Raw genomic sequence first — 17,918 nt, forward strand, 5'->3', positions numbered from 1 at the left:
AAACAATCCTTGTTTTTTAATGTGATATTAATGGAATGCAAGAGTGGGGCATCCTTGAAACTTGTCCCAACCTTTCTGAGTGTAGCACCCATCCATTTGCTTAGAGGATGGATCATTAGCGATGCTGAACAGTTTATTATTTTAGGAATCATTTGGTCTCACAACTCAAAATGCCCACTAGGTATCTTAAGGGATTTTCTTCATAAAGGGCTTCGGGGCGGTGGGGAAGAGCTGTACACCATCCCATGTCCTCAAAAACACATCATTCCTAAATTTTGCAGGGGAAAATGAACAACTGATTGTACTCGGCAGATAATGAAGCTCGGCAGTCCACTTTCCCCGTGTTTTTCCTTTCAAGCCCCACAATGAATTCTGAAGTCTGGAGCACTCGCTCTGAGTCATCGACCCTGGGAAGGGCAGAGGAGAGCCAAACGGTAGCAGAGAAAGACAGAGGAGAGGAGGGAGATGGTGGGCGGAGGTCACAGGGCATAATTACAAGAGGGTTGGGGAGCGGACAACAGTCGGAAATGGAAGGAAAACAGGGAATGTGGAGAAGGGGCCCCTCCTGGCAAAGGGAGGGTGAGGAAGTGGGTGACCGGACCGGAGAGAGGAAGAGACCCTCAAAGGCTCGCTGGTAGGGAAATGGACATTAATTTTGAGGCATTTGCACATATCTATTCTATTCTTGTACATATCTGTTCTATTTATTTTATTTTGTTAGTATGTTTGGTTTTGTTCTCTGTCTCCCCCTTTTAGACTGTGAGCCCACTGTTGGGTAGGGACTGTCTCTATACGTTGCCAACTTGTACTTCCCAAGCGCTTAGTACAGTGCTCTGCACACAGTAAGCGCTCAATAAATATGATTGATGATGATGATGATTTGCAGATTATTTCTTTGCAGGTGGCTCTTTCCGGTTGTTTCAGACATTCCTGATCCCATTTCTAGTGGTATGGGGACACTCAGAGCAGTAGAAGCATTTGGTGCTAGCTCTCAGGCTCTGATCTGGAATAGGAAAATTCATTTTTGCTTTCACTCCTGCGACTCTTGCTCCTGACCTTCGGAAGCTTCCTGACTTCCCTTCCTTTCTGTTCCACCTTAGACTACGGCCGTTTCTGTTCATCACCCATGCCGGTGGGATAAGGGGGGCAACCGCAACTGACAGCTGGGAAGCCTGATTTATTTTTAACCCAAGAAACAGTATTTTGCCAGGCTGGTGCCCCAAGCCTCCCTACCCTCTTTGATCTTCACATGCCATGTCTTCCATTTTTACCTTCTTGGAGAAAAGTAGTAGAACCAGCTTCTCTATTTTAGAAATTTGCTCTTCGTCTATGGATCCTGTGTCTTCAGAACAAAATGAAATTTCACTAATTCTTTCCAGCCTCCCTAAATACACATTCCCCCCTCCCCACCCTTCCCTCTGCATCATTTAGGCACTTGGTTCTGTACCCCTTAAGAGTACTAATTCTAACCTCACAGCACTTAATGTACTTTTTTTTTTTAATGGCATGGGTTTAGTCCTATGTGATAGGCAAATCAATCAATCAATCAATCGTATTTATTGAGTGCTTACTATGTGCAGAGCACTGTACTAAGCGCTTAGCACTGTACTAAGCACAAAGCCCTGGGGTAGATACAAGCTAATCAGTCCATATCCCAGATAGGGCTCACAGTCTTAATCCCCATTTTACAGATGAGGGAACTGAGGCACAGAGAAGTTAATGACTTGCCCAAAGTCACATGGCAGGTTAAGTGGCGGAGCTGGGATTAGAACCCAGGTGCTCTGATACCCAGGCCCGTGCTCTTTCTGTACATTATAAGCTCATTATGGGCAGGAAGCGTGTCTGCTGATTCTCTTATATTGTTCTCTCCCAAGAGCTTAGAGCAGTGACCTGCGCTGAGTAAGCGCTCGAGAAATACCAGTGATTGATCGATTTCCACAAGACCCTACTGCTTCCCATGTAATGATGTGCATCTAGCTTTACTTCTATTTTATTTTATTTTACTTGTACATACCTATTCTATTTATTTTATTCTGTTAATATGTTTGGTTTTGTCTCTCTGTCTCCCCCTTCGAGACTGTGAGCCCACTGTTGGGTAGGGACTGTCTCTATATGTTGCCAACTTGGACTTCCCAAGCGCTTAGTACAGTGCTCTGCACACAGTAAGCGCTCAATAAATATGATTGATTGATTGATCTTATGAACATGGAAAGGCAACTGACCCCACCTCCCGCACCTGACCAACAATCACCGATCCTCAGGGCACAGCAGGGCAGGCCTCAGCCCCTGGTCACTAGTAGCACCAAGAGACCTAACCGGCAAAAGTGACGATGGAGAGGGGAACTTGCCACGTGGCGGGGGGTGGTGGCAGGTCCGGGTGGCCGGAGCAGAGAGGCTCAGGGAGGCAGGCAGAGAACAGTGGGGGATCAACACAACTAGAGCGGAGAAGTCTGGAGGAGGCTGCTGGTTTTGTTCCCCGTCTCCCCCTTTTACACTGTGAGCCCACTGTTGGGTAGGGACTGTCTCTATATGTTGCCAACTTGTACTTCCCAAGCGCTTGGTACAGTGCTCTGCACACAGTAAGCGCTCAATAAATACGATTGATTGATTGATTGGACCCCCAGAGCAGTAGCAGCTAATTTACATCTGAACCACCATATCTATTCCAGTGCTCAGCACGTAGTAACCCTTAATACCATTATTATCATCACTTATGGGAAACCATTTTCATCCACATCTGTTCAATTTGGAGAGAAATCCGCACATGTGCAGGTCTCTATGCCTCAGCCCCAAGGAATCTCGGGATCAGCAGAAAGAAAACTTATGTCCATATCCGTACTTTACTTATATTAATGTCTGTCTACCCCTCTAGACTGTAAGCTCCTTGGGGGCAAGGAATATGTCTACCAACTCTGTCATATTGTACTCTCCCAAGTGCTCAGTGCAGTGTTCTGCACAACGCTCAATAAATAGGATTGACTGATTGGCGGTTTTTGGGTGACCGATTTTATTTTATTTTCCCAATTTCCCTCCTGGGAGTCACTGATCCTGGAAGTGTCACTGGCAGACTTCCAGATAAAGGCTAAGCTTTGGGAATGTTTGCCAGACACCAGAACTGCGGACCTAAGGCTGACCTAAGGATGGTGGGAAAGAGGAAGAGAAAAATGAGGCAGGACCATACTGGTTTGGATCTAGTCTCATTGAAGGTTTTGTACGCTCATTGTGGGCAGGAAACGTGTCTCCCAAGGGCTTAGTACAGTGCTCTGCACACAGTAAGCACTCAAATACCATTGATGAATATGCCAGCTTATTTGCATCTCTACTTCTGCGAGCGCAGGGATGTGTATTTCAGGACTCAGGGTTGTGTTTTCAAAAATAACACCAAACCTGTGTGTTGTGACAACATATGCTGCTGCAAGGGTTTCCTGCTTAAGCCTGGTAGCCTAAAAACTGTCCAGCCGAGTCACCATTTAGAAATCAACTGGATTATTGTATCGTACTCTCCCATGTGCTTAGTACAATGCTTGACACAAAGCGCTCAATCAATACCACCGATGATGATGAGAGCAGAGGCCTGGGGAGTTCTAAACCTAGATGGAAACTGTGCCCCTGCTTTACACTAACACATCTTCTCCTTTTCCCCGCTGGCCTCATTCAAAAACTCAACAAGCACTTTAATGTTTATCAAGTTTGTTTTCAGAACTGTGCACTAAATTAATAACAGTATTTGTTAAGCGCTTACCATGTGCCAGGCACCGTTCTAAGCGCTGTGGTAGATATGAAGTAATTCAAGTTGGAAACAGTCCCTGTCCCACATGGGGTTCACGGTCTTAATCCCCATTTAACAGATGAGGTAACAGGCACAGAGAAGCGAAGTGACTTGCCAAGGTCACACAGCAGACACATGGTGGAGCGGGGATTAGAACCCAGGTCCTTCTGACTCTTCTCACTCACACACACATACACACTCACACAAAAATGAAAGATTTCCAACTTCACCAAAGCCTCTGGGTTCCAGTCAACTCCGATGACTGATAAAGCAAAAGGCACACAGCTGCTACTGTAAATTCAAGCTCTAAATAATGAGACTTCAAGGACTTGGAGTCTCCTTTTCCCTTCTATCTCCCCCCGGTTGAGACCCAAATCTTCGGCCAAATACTCCAAAATTAAACTTCACTCTTTCATACCTTCCCTCATCACTCCAAATAATGCTTTATTAAAGCTGTGAGGATAAAAGCCAGGAATAGGCATAAAGCATGGGCCTGGGCTCCAAAAGGATCTGAGTTCCAATTCTGGCTCGGCCACTAGTCTGCTGGGTTGCCTTGAGCAAGTCCCTTCACTTTTCGGTAACCTGGCAACCTCATCTGTAAAAAATGGGGATTATGACTGTGAGCCCCAAGTGGTGTGAATACCCTGATTAGCTTGTATTTATCTCAGCACTTAACGTGGTGCCTGACACATAAGTGCTTAATGCGATTTGAAAAAAATAAAATTAAATGAAACCCATGAGCCGAGGATAAAAGCAGCCACCAGACACTCTTAGGCAGCGTGGCTCAGTGGCAACAGCCCGGGCTTGGGATTCAGAAGTCATAGGTTCGAATCCCAGCTCTGCCACATGTCTGCTGTGTGACCTTGGGCGGCTCACTTAACTTCTCTGAGCCTCAGTTACCTCATCTGTCAAATGGGGATTAAGACTGTGAGCCCCACGTGGGACAATCTGATCACCTTGTATCCCCCCCACCACGCTTAGAACAGTGCTTTGCACATAGTAAGTGCTTAACAAATGCCATCATCATCATATTATTATTATTATCTCCCCTCCCCCATCTTACCTCCTTCTCTTCCCCACAGCACCTGTATATATGTATATATGTTAGTACATATTTGTTACTCTATTTATTTTACTTGTACATATCTATTCTACTTATTTTACTTTGTTAGTATGTTTGGTTTTGTTCTCTGTCTCCCCCTTTTAGACTGTGAGCCCACTGTTGGGTAGGGCCTGTCTCTATATGTTGCCAACTTGTACTTCCCAAGCGCTTAATACAGCACACAGTAAGCGCTCAATAAATATGACTGATGATGATGATGATGATATTATTATTATCTGAGAGAAGCATCTGAGAATACCACCGCCGTCCCTCCTGCCACTGAGGGTCCCTGCTCCCGACATGCTCTGTGTGCGCTGGGCTGGGAATAAATGATGCTGTGCGTTGTCCCCCCACCTCACCAACAGACAGGCAGCCATGCTACCTCCTCAGGATCCGGCAGGGATTCTCCCGTGCGCCAGAGGAGACCCACCTTCCCACCGGCCCGGTGGGAAAGAGAGCAACACCCACAGCAGGAAGCCTCCACAGACCCCCGGGAAAACCGGTGGCTGCTGTAATGGGAACAGCAGCTAAGGCCGGGCCCTGCACTCGGAGCTGGAGATTCTGCTCCTCTAGCCACAGCCCCTTGCTCATCTCTGTTTTGATTTTGATTGAGAAGCAGCGTGGCTCAGTGGAAAGAGCCCGGGCTTTGGAGTCAGAGGTCATGGGTTCAAATCCCGGCTCCGCCAACTGTCAGCTGAGTGACTTTGGGCAAGTCACTTAATAATAATAATAATAATAATAATGAGGGCATTTATTAAGCGCTTACTACGTGCAAAGCACTGTTCTAAGCGCTGGGGAGTTTACAAGGTTATCAGGTTGTCCCATGGGGGGCTCACAGTCTTACTCCCCATTTTACAGATGAGGGAACTGAGGCCCAGAGAAGCGAAGTGACTTGCCCAAAGTCACACAGCTGACAAGTGGCAGAGCCGGGATTTGAACCGATGACCTCTGACTCCAAAGCCCGGGCTCTTTCCACTGAGCCATGCTGCTTCCCCTAACTTAACTTCTATGTGTCTCAGTTCCCCCATCTGTAAAATGGGGATTAAGACTGTGAGCCCCACGTGGGACAACCTGATCACCTTGTATCCCCCCAGCGCTTAGAACAGTGCTTTGCACATACCATCATTATTATTATTATTATTACTTTGTGTATTTGTCCGGGTTGGGTTTAAATGTTAGATCACTCCTAATGTGTCCGTTTCCACTCCCTTCTCCCCACGTATTCCTAGATTGTGAGCTCTTCCGTCACCCATAAAGGACAGGGACTACGTCTACTTCTCTGCCAGGGCTTAATCCAAGAACAGAAGTTGCTGAAGACGAAAACATCACAAACACCTCTCTCAGATATCGCTCCCTAAACCAGATTACTCAGATTCCCAAGAAAAAGCCTTGCTTGGTTTGGTTCAGACCAGCCCTGCTTTATGTAAGGGAAAAGAGAAAGAGTTGCTAGTGATTAAAACAGACGTTAGAAAACAGAGCTGCGAATGCACTGCTTCTGTTCAAGAGGTTTCTGTTCTTCCATTCTTGTCACCTGGCATAAAATCATACTGAGTCTTGGTAATAATCATCCATCACTCAGCATCTGGTCCCATTTTAGCCTGGAAGCAGTCTGAGGACACAGTTATGTGTCACCGGTAAATTAAGAACTGAAAACTGAAGACCAAAACAACTCGTTTCCTTTCTAGTAAAAAATAAAACGAGACTTTTACAGTCAACATTAAAAAATAACTGCAAATGTTGTTCAATCTCTCCTCCTGATCCTCGTTCATTTGGCCTCTAGGGCCCAGAAAAGTTGCTCTGCCATGAAAAATGTGGAGATGCTTTCAATTTCAGATTCTCATTCAGCCAGTTGGGCAGAAGTGGGTAGAGGGGGTGTCTGTGGATGTCAGCTATAATCAACAAATTTTTCCCTGGCTACAGAAGCAGATCCATTGGCAACTGGGCCACGTTCAATTGGGAACCAAGAGGTTAGGGCATTCAGAATTCACCGCCACACTACTGTTGCAAGGGAAATTTGCTGGAGAACAAACTCGTTCTCTAACAACCAATTTAAAAGGGAAAGATGAATCACATTCTGCCTTGCTAACAGAAAAATAGTGTTCTCCATTTTCACCCTCTCTATAGATTACTCATAACATTTCAGCTAGTCCGTGGAAATATCATTTAACCTTCATGACATCTTTTAAACGGCTGGTTTTGCTGACTTCTTCTGCCCATCTGCTCTGCCCGCTCGCCAGCCGGGGAGAAGCCTCTCGGTTTTGCTGCTTTGGATAAGATTTATGACTTTTTGGAAATGCAGATGCTACGGAGCAGAATGCCAGAGTATCCGCTGAACAAAAGGCCGGGAGTTCCTAAGGAAGCCCCCAGCCTGGCCATGCTGCCTCAGGGAGGGGACGATGGGCTCTGAGCAGTTGAGGGGAAGGAAGGGATTCATTCATCCATTCATTCAATCATATTTATTGAGCGCTTACTGTGTGCAAAGCACTGTACTAAGCGCTTGGGAAGTACAAGCTGGCAACATATAGAGACGGTCCCTACCCAACATTGGGTTCACAGTCTAGAAGGGGGAGATGGGCAGTGATAACTGAGGAAAACCTTCTCGAAGAAGCTGGGTCTTGAATTATGCTTTATAAATGATTAATAATAATTATGGTACTTCTTAAGCACTTACTATGTGTCAGGAACTGTACTGTACTAAGCACTGGGGTAGATACAAATTGGGTTGGACCTAGTCCCTGTCCCACGTGGGGCTCACAGTCTCAATCCCCATTTGACAGGCGAGGTAACTGAGGCACAGAGGAGTGACTTGCCCAGGGTCACACAGTGGACAAGTGATGGAGTTGGGATTAGAGCCCATGACTTTCCGACTCTCAGGCCTGTTCTCTCTCCACTATGCCACGCTGCTTCCACCACTCACTTATAGAAAGTGAGAGGAAAGGAGACTGGCCCATGAGTAGATTGAAAACTAGGGAACATGTCAGCTAATTCCATTGTAGTGTAATCTCCCCAGCGCTTAGCACAGTCCTCTGCACATAGTAAGCACTCAATAAACACCATTGATTGATTGACAGATTAACACAACAGGCACCTCGGCAGCCTTCTGTTGGGGAATGGGTCCAGGAGAGCCAGGGTCATTCCCAAACTCACACACTGCTGCTCTCCTCTGCTACTTTCCCTCTCTTATGGTAGCCTAGAACCATTTTGGCCTTTTCCCAAAGGAACGTGAATGAAAAGACACACACACATACATCCCTTCCCCACCTATTACTCAATGCTCCACACTCCACACTACCTAATGTGAGATCCTGCACGCAGTGAACACCTCATAAATGTTCCTTATGGCTAGCAGAAAATAACAAACTCCATGCCGAATCTTGACCAAAAGGAACTGCTTGAAGGGAAAAAACACAGGTATTCTTGGGCCACTCTAAATCAGCCTGTAACCAGGATCTATTGGTTGGAAGGCACTGTATTCTGAACGGGCTAGTTTCAGTCTGTTGGCTGCCCTGAGGCAGGGAGAGATTTGCCAATGCTACACTCCCACTTCCTATTTTGTCCAACAGTTTGCAGTTCTGAACCTAGATGATTTCTCCACTCTCTCTCTCAATGGCTCAGAAGTTACTGTGCTGTCATCCCAAGTCCCTATTCAGACAGGTGCCACTCCTCCTGACTTTCCCCTTACTGCAGGCAGCACCACCCTCCTTCCTGTCTCTCAAGCCCGTACCCTTGGCATTATCCTTGACTCCTCTCTCATTCAACCCACATATTCAATCCTATCGGTTCCACCTTCACGACATCGCTAAAATCCGCCCTTTCCTCTCCATCCAAACTGATACCACTTAATCCAATCACTTACCCTATCCCGCCTTGATTACTGTATCAGCCTCCTTGCTGACCTCCCAGCCTCCTGCCTCTCCCCACTCCAGTCCACACTTCTCTCTGCTGCCCAAATCATTTTTCTACAAAGATGTTCAGGACATCACCCCAATCCTCAAGAACCTCCAGTGGTTGCCCATCCACCTCCGCATCAAATGGAAACTCCTCACCACTGGCTTTAAAACGCTCAATCACCTGGCCCACTCCTACCATCATCATCATCATCAATCGTATTTATTGAGCGCTTACTATGTGCAGAGCACTGTACTAAGCGCTTGGGCAGTACAAATTGGCAACAAATAGAGACGGTCCCTACCCAACAGTGGGCTCACAGTCTCAAAGGGGGAGACAGAGAACAAAACCAAACATACTAACAAAACAAAATAAATAGAATAGCTATGTACAAGTAAAATAAATAAATAAATAAATAGAGTAATAAATATGTACAAACATATATACATATATACAGGTACCTCACCTCACTACTCTCCTACTACAACCCAATGCACCCACTTCACTGCTCTAATGGTAACCTTCTCACTGTACCTCAATTTCATCTATCTCGCCACTGAGCTCTTGCCCACATCCTTCCTCTGGCCTGGAATGCCCTCCCTCCTCATTAGCTGGCAGACAATTACTCTCCCCTGCTTCAAAGCCTTATTAAAGACAGATCTCCTCCAAGAGGCCTTCCCTGACTTATGCCTTGAGATAGCTGCTTTAATCAACTACTGTCTTTTTTTTATGGTATTTGTTAAGTGCTTATTATATTCCAGCTCTGGGGTAGATACAAAGCAATCAGGTGGGACACAGTCCCTGTCCCACATGGGGCTCAAAGTCTTCATCCCCTTTTAACAGATGAGGTAACTGAGGCACAGAGAAGTGAAGTGACTTGACCAAGGTCACACAACAGACAAGAGGCAGAGGCGGTATTGTTCGATCGTATTCACTGAGCGCTTACTGTGTTAGAACCTCGGTCCTTCTGATTCAGCTACCTCACCTGCAAAATGGGGGTGAAGTCAGTGAGCCCCATGTGGGACATGAACTGTGTACAACCTGATTACCCTGTATCCACCCCAGCACTTAGAACAGTGCCTGGTATGTAGTAAATGCTTAACAAAAACCATTAAAAAAAAATTCAACAGCTTGCAAATATTCTTCTCAGTCTTCCAGTTTCAAGTTCAGGGAAGCAGTGTGGCCTATTGGATAAAGTAACAATAATAATAATAATAATAATAATAATGATGGCATTTGTTAACAAAGCACTGTTCTAAGCACTGGGGTGGATACAAGGTGATCAGGTTGTCCCACGTGGGGCTCACAGTCTTAATCCCCATTTTACAGATGAGGTCACTGAGGCACAGAGAAGTGAAGTGACTTGCTCAAAGTCACACAGCTGATAAGCGGCAGAGCCGGCATTAGAACCCACGACTTCTGGGTCCCAAGCCTGGGCTCTTTCCACCGAGCCACGTTGCTTCTCTTCTAGGCTGTGAGCCCACTGTTGGGTAGGGACTATCTCTATGTGTTGCCAACTTGTACTTCCCAAGCACTTAGTACAGTGCTCTGCACACAGTAAGCGCTCAATAAATATGATTGATTGATTGATTCTCTTAGCCACGCTGCTTCTCTTAGCCATGCTGCTTCTCAAGTACAGGCCTCAGAGTCAGAGGACCTGGGTTCTAACCCGTTCTGCCACTTGCCTGCTGTGTGACCTTGGGCAGGTCGCTACACTCGTCTGGGCCTCATTCACCTCATCTGTAAAATCAGGATTGAGACTGTGAATCCCACATGGGACAGGGACTGTGTCCAACTCCATTACCTTGCATCTACCCCAGCGCTTAGAACAGAGATTGGCATGTTGTAAGTGATTACCAACTACCACAATTATTCATCAATCAATCGTTTTTATTGAGCGCTTACTGTGTGCAGAGCACTGTACTAAGCGCTTGGGAAGTACAAGTTGGCAACATACAGAGACAGTCCCTACCCAACAGTGGGCTCACAGTCTAGTAATTATTATTACTATAATACAAGTGGGCTACTACTTCCTCATACAATTGCCCTGATGGGTGTTGCAAGCGGCTGTCTCTGTGACCCTAGGGATCACTGTACAGCGCTTAGAACAGTGCTTTGCACATAGTAAGCGCTTAATAAATGCCATTATTATTATTATTATTATTATGTGTAAACTAGTACCACCATACGTGGAACACGCCAGCGGCATCACACCCCATCCTATCCCCACAGGAGACACGTGAACTACAACCTGACTCTGTGCCAGTTCCACCCGGCCTCCTCGATTCAGAGCCCCTGGTCCGGGCCCCGTCTGTACCCAGCTCCAAAAGGACTCACTGTTAGGTTTGCCAAGAAAACAGCAATGTGGCACAGCCACACAGAAGACAACGAGGTAATCATGGGCTATATGACCTCAATATTTCGAACTTTTAAAAAGTAACATTTGTGGGGGGGGGTTTTGTTGGGTTTTTTTTTAAAAAGCCAGGCAAAATCTTTTCCTCAGCGAGAACATTACCCTGGAAAAAGTGTGAATCCGGAATGAACATTCCAAAAAGCATTTTATTGCCTGACACTTGGCTTCCCCCGCCTCCGAGTTCCAGGATTTTCTCTGGCCAGCCTGGCTCCAGTACTGATGATTCACGTTAGGCTGGCTGTATAGCAACTTGGCACACAGCAACGCACAGGTTCTCCAAGTGCCTCCATAAATGAGGATTAGCAGGTCACCAAACACCAACTACATTTTAAAATGTGAGGTCTGACTCGGCAACACACTTACCACAGCAACAAAGCCTATTAGGTCGATAAGCACCAATGAATGAGTCCATGACACCTCACCCTTTCAGAAGGGGGTGAAACTGCCCAGAGAGAGCGGAGTGTGGGACCAAAAAAAACCACAAAACCCCAAGAAAAACTGCCCCCAGCCATTGTGATAGTTTACGAACTGACAAATCTGGGGAAAGGCTCGACAATGGATTTGCCCCCCACAAGGAGCTGGGCTGCACCTCTCTTCACCATGGAGGGAGACTCCCTGAACGTCCGAAAGTCATCGGCAACAAAGGCCGGACTGGAGTGAAAATGGGAGGGAAGGGATTTGAGGAGGAGAGTAATAAAAATCCATTCTGAACGGCACGTTTGCGCCTCGCCCCACTCCTCTTACCTGAACTGGAGACTCTATCGTTATCCACGCAGGAAGCATCAAGCTCGGGTTGAGGGGTTGGGTGCCCACTCGGAAGTAGATGCCACCGTTCGAATCACAGGCCCAGATGTGCTGGTTTCCACAGGCCAAACTCGTCAGTTTTATGGCTCCTACCGACAGACACGGCACTTGTTAATATGGCCAGGCCCCAAAAATTTCCTCTTGTTAAAAAAAAACAAGAGTTTTTGTTTCATGCCTCCCAGGGAAAACGAAAACCAAACTTTCAGGAAGAAGCCCATCAGGGACTGTGTCTAATTCCCATTTGTGTATTTCCTCCCCTTAGTACAGTCCTCTAAACACGGTAGGCCTTTAATAAATGCCATTTCTACAACTACTACCACCACCACCACCTTACCCAGAGGCCCACCTCCATCTAAGTTTTGGGTTCAAAGGGAGAGGACATTAACAAAACATTTAAAATGTTGGAGAGGTTGTTGAAATTTTGACAGGATGATGACGATGGCATTTGTTAAGCGCTTCCTATGTGCCGAGCACTGTTCTCAGCACCGGGGTAGACACAAGGTAATCAGGATGTCCCACATGGGGCTCACGGTCTCAATCCCCATTTTACAGATGAGGGAACTGAGGCACAGAGAAGTGACTTGCCCAAGGTCACACAGCAGACAGCTGGCGGAGCCAGGATTAGAACCCACGACCTCTGACTCCCATGGCCGTGCTCTTGCCACTAGGCCACGCTGAACTGGAACAGTGATGAGAACAACAACAACAGCGAACCTCTTAATAATGATGATATTTATTACGTACTTATAATAATTATAATAATAATGATGGCATTTGTTAAGTGCTTACTATGTGCAAAGCACTGTTCTAAGTGCTGGGGAGGTTACAAGGTGATCAGGTTGTCCCACAGGGGGCTCACAATTTTAATCCCCATTTTACAGATGAGGTAACTGAGGCACAGAGAAGTTAAATGACTTGCCCAAAGTCACACAGCTGACAGCTGGCGGAGCCGGGATTTGAACCCATGACCTCCGACTCCAAAGCCCGGGCTCTTCCCACTGAGCCACGCTGCTCAAGCACTGTTCAAAGCACTGGGGTAGACACAAGGTAAACAGGTTAGACAAAGCCCAGGTCCCACAGCCTTCATCCCTATTTTACAGACGAGGTAACTGAGCACAGAGAATTAAAGTGACTTGCCCGAGGTCAAACAGCAGACAAGTGGCAGAGCCAGGATTAGAACCCAGGTCCTTCTGACTCCCAGCCTGTGCTCTATCCACTAAGCCATGTTGCTTCTCTATTACTGCTTTGAAATTTTGTTTTGCTATAAACCAGTTACTTTTTCTCCCCTCCATTCCTTACCCTCTCTAGGGTGGGAGCCTATTGAGGGATAAGCACTACGTTTGAAATAATAGTGTGTATTCCTCCCACCAGCTTCGTGTTGGTGCACCGTAAGCACTTAGTAAATGCTTCTGACTGACAGTCATAAAGCTAAATTGTTTGGTGCCTGGATAGCAACACATCTGAAAATACCAAATAATATGTAGAAAATGCTTTTGTACTGGCCTGGTGCTGGTAGGAGATGTCTGTACTTCTACTTTAGGGAACTGTGTCCAGCATCCAAGTAAGTGGTTAGCTTCACCCTAGAGGCAATAGCTTCATGACCCTCATATTAGCATCACTTTAGGGGCAATAATTCCTTGAACCAAAGATTAATAGGGCATTATGTAAGTGACAGAAACCACCACAACTGCACACAACGTGCAGTCTTTTAGACTGTGAGCCCCACTGTTGGGTAGGGACTGTCTCTATAGGTTGCCAATTTGTACTTCCCAAGCGCTTAGTACAGTGCTCTGCACACAGTAAGCGCTCAATGAATACGATTGATGATGAAAACGTGCTTTCTCCGGACTGAAAGTTCCTTGTGGGCAGGGAACTTGATTACCAACTCTGTTACAGTGTTCTCTAACAAGTACTCAGTACAGTACTCTGCACACAGTGAACACTCCATACATTACCCCTGACTGAGTGATTTTTCCCATTTTTATTGCACATTCCACTTTGCTCAAATTCAGAGGGACTACATTTGAAATGAAAAACCTTTTAAGGAGGTAAAGTCTTTTTAAATCACATCTTCTCAAAGAGGGTTAGAAGAGCAAATACTGTCCTTTTTTTTTTTGAACTGCTGAAAAATGGGAAAAAAAGTTTGTCCCGTTCAAAATTTCAGTGCTCTTTGCTCTGCAGCACTGTTTTGTGACTCTGCCCTTTCGGGTCAAGCTTGGCACATATGCATCCACGAGGGAACGACCTCAGCCCTGGGATATTTTGTGCTCGTTGCCGGTCCCGAGTGTTAACAGCTGACAAGCCTGCACAAACACCCTCCTCTGGATTCTTGCACTTGAACCATAGTTATCATGCACACAGGCATGACATTAATACTACAAAAGCACCACCGGCCTAAAGATCAACGTACTGCTACCACGTGTGTGCCTTATGGAGACAAACCCCCTCCAACCTCTAAACATAATTTCTCTTTCACTGACATTTACTAATTGTTTTCCTCCCTGGTTTTTTTTTTTCCCCATTATGGTATTTGTTAAGTGGTTACTACGTGTCAAACACTATTCTAAGCACTGGGGTAGGTACAAGTTAATTTGGTTGGACACAGTCCTTGGCCTGCATGGGGCTCAATGTACTGCTACCACGTGTGTGCCTTATGGAGACAAACCCCCTCCAACCTCTAAACATAATTTCTCTTTCACTGACATTTACTAATTGTTTTCTTCCCTGGTTTTTTTTTCCCCATTATGGTATTTGTTAAGTGGTTACTACGTGTCAAACACTATTCTAAGCACTGGGGTAGGTACAAGTTAATTTGGTTGGACACAGTCCTTGGCCTGCACGGGGCTCACAGTCTAAGTAGGAGGGAGAACTAGTATCCCCATTTTACAGTTGGCTTGCTTTGCTTTGTTTACAGTTTAACGGAGTCTGAATAAAATAACCAGACTTCCAGTGTTGGCTATTCAAATAAATATTGCTAAGTGAAATGAACTTAGTCCCTTCGGAAGGAGGCAGCGTACCTCAAACATAAAACAACTTATTTTTTGGCAACGTTTATCTTGGGCCTGGGGTTGTTTAAGACGGCCTAGACTCAACTGCTCGATCGCACTTCCAGAATCCTAATGTTAAGTCTAAAAATACACATCAGGAGAGGCGAAGCAACATTCCAGAGTTCCCAGCAAATCCCAGAGGTTTTCAATAGAACAGTCAGGTCAGCATTTCAAGGTTGATCACTCCTGCGCTACAGCCATGTGTCATTCTGACAAGATGTTCTGCCTTCAGCTTGAATACTTCGATACAAGCTGCACGTACTTGATATGAAGTAAACAAGATGCTTTGCCTTCAGATTGAATACTTCGATACAAGTTGGATTCATTTAATATGAAGTAAACAAGATGCTCTGCCTTCAGATTGCATCTTCTGAGACAACTTGTATTTCTTTACTATGAAGTAAACACGTGAAAAAGGGCAATGGGATAGCTCTTCATTTTATCTTCTCTCCATTTAGCAACTACAAATACCAAACATTTCAACTGTAATTCCAGATGTTCTGAGGGGGAAAAAAAAAGGCTTCATCTGTAGGTAATAACATGGTTTCTACAATATTCAACTTTTATACCCCACAATGCAGCATAAAAAATAAATACGGCCTACCTATACTACTGTATCTCACTCGCCCGTTTCTTCTAACATTAGTATTTTAAGTGTGTCATTCAAAAGCAAAAACTTATTAATTTCTCCTCTGTTAACTGCTCTAAGTGCAAAGATCATATACATATGTACGATATTCATTATTTTATTATTAGTAGTAGTGGTAGTAATATAATAATAATAATAATAATGATAATTGTGGAATGTATTTGTATTGACCCTTTCTAGACTTGCAAACTCCTTATGGGCAAGAAATGTGTCTTCCAACTCTGTTACACTGTGCTCTCTCAAGTGGTCAGTACAGTGCTCTGAGCACAGTAAGCACTCAAAAAATACCACTGAATGAATGTCATCGACTGACTTTGTTAAGCAGTATGTGTCAAGCACTGTACTAAGCACAGGTGAAGCTAAAATTCAATCAGATTGGACACAAGCCTTGTTCTACAATGGGCTTTCAGTAACAGATGGCGGGAGAACAGGCATTTTATCCCCATTTTATAGATGAGGAAACTGAGGCACAGAGCAATTAAGTGACTTGCCCAAGGTCACAAAGCAGGCAAGTGGCGGAGTCAGAATTAGATTACACTGAGAAGCTGTGTAGCTTAGGGGGCAGAGCACGGGTCTGGGAGTTGGAAGGACCTGGGTTCTAATCCTGGCTCCACCGCATGTCTGCTGTGTGACCTTGGGAAAGTCATTTCTCTGGGCCTCAGTTCCCTCATCTGTGAAATGGGGATTAAGAGTGTGAGCCCTACGTGGGACAGGGACTGGGTCCAAACTGATTAACTTTTATCTATCCCAGACCTTAGAACAGGGCTTGGTACATAGTAAGCACTTTAACAAGTATCATAATTATTATTTTTAATTATTTAAATAATTATTTAATTAAATAATTAAATTTAATTAAATGAATAAATATTTAAATGATTATTTAAAATTAAATATATTTTAATAATTATTTTTAATAATTATTTTTAATAATTATTTAATTTTTATTATTATCTCCTGACACCTTGGCTCATGCTCTTCTCACTAGACCACATATAAATGTTAAACAGTATTCATTTGCATTGGAATGAAACTATACAAGCATCTCTCTGCAAGAGAAAAGAAGACACCCTATCTTTGATGCCTCTTCTCAGCCCACACAAAACTTTCGGCAAATCTGTTCAAAAATTCCAAAAATCAGTCCATGGACAGAGGAGACCACTGTTAAAAAGCTTTCCTTTAATTTCAGAATTTTCTAAATTTAATTCTAATGACAAGTCATTAGACTTTAAGCTTGTTGTAGGTAGAGAGAATATGTTTATCATTATACTGCACTCTCCCGAGCGCTTACTACAGTGCTCTGCACCCAGTAGGTGCTCAATTCGACTGACTGAATTTAAGATTTCTTTCTTCCCCGGAATATCAAAATGTTATTGGCATAAATATAAAGAAATATAATATATATAAATATAAAGAAAGCAGAGGAAAGTTATGTCTATTAATTTACAACTCTAAGTAATATTCAGGGGGTGGGGAGGAGGGAATAAATCCAGAAGCTCTTAAGTAAGTTCCCAGTTTGACATTTCGCTAAAGTCTCCGAACAATTTAAGGTCCCTTTGAAACCTGCACCACCAAGGAGGTCTGACAGCAAAGGTCTTGTCACATGATGTCCCAGCTGTTAAAACATTTTGACCCTAATACGTATTCACGCAGTCAAACATGGCATCGCATATCACCTACTCAGGACTTCTTGATACTATTTACAAGCATCCGGGCGTATGCTATTTTTTCCCTCAAACCAGAAGAGAAACAATTAACAATCAGGCATCCTAGCCCCTCTGGGATCTGAGCACTTCCCTGCAAGGTTGCCTGCAAGTAAAAAGGAGAATGCTATCCACGACAGAGTGTCGTAGCAGAAACATGACGTTTCCACTAGCTGGAGGGGAAATTGCACTTAACAATGCTTTTTCAGGTTGCATTTTAATCCAGAGTTTATGATGTTTTAATTGTACCCATTTGTATCTATTTTTAAGTCGCTTGATTTTTACATCTTTTTGAGAAGGCTCAAGTATCCACAATCAACTTTAAGGAGAGTCGCTGGCTAAAATGAAATTACTTTGGCAACTGGACTCTTTGAAAATGTACCCAATGCCTTGCAATGTTTTCATGTTATTGTTTTAATCAATACCAATACGGCATTCCAGCTAATTGAGCCAGTACTTTAAACGTTTCCCAGACTTTCATAAATTCTTTAGCAGCAGAATGGCTCTCCTCCAAGGCTTTCCTTTCCAGTGAATCTCCACCTTGCA

General features: G+C 44.6%; 1 protein-coding gene across 1 annotated transcript in view; it reads right to left on the minus strand.

Annotated features, from left to right (window-relative positions):
- TECPR2 (tectonin beta-propeller repeat containing 2) overlaps nt 1–17,918 on the minus strand; it is a 105,868-nt gene that overhangs the window by 19,233 nt on the left and 68,717 nt on the right. The window contains exon 17 of the mRNA XM_038743292.1: nt 11,917–12,065. Within this exon, the coding sequence (XP_038599220.1) occupies nt 11,917–12,065 (149 nt within the window). The remainder of the gene's footprint in view (nt 1–11,916; nt 12,066–17,918) is intronic.

Source organism: Tachyglossus aculeatus, chromosome 1 (genome assembly GCF_015852505.1).
Source record: "Tachyglossus aculeatus isolate mTacAcu1 chromosome 1, mTacAcu1.pri, whole genome shotgun sequence".
Lineage (NCBI taxonomy): Eukaryota > Metazoa > Chordata > Mammalia > Monotremata > Tachyglossidae > Tachyglossus > Tachyglossus aculeatus.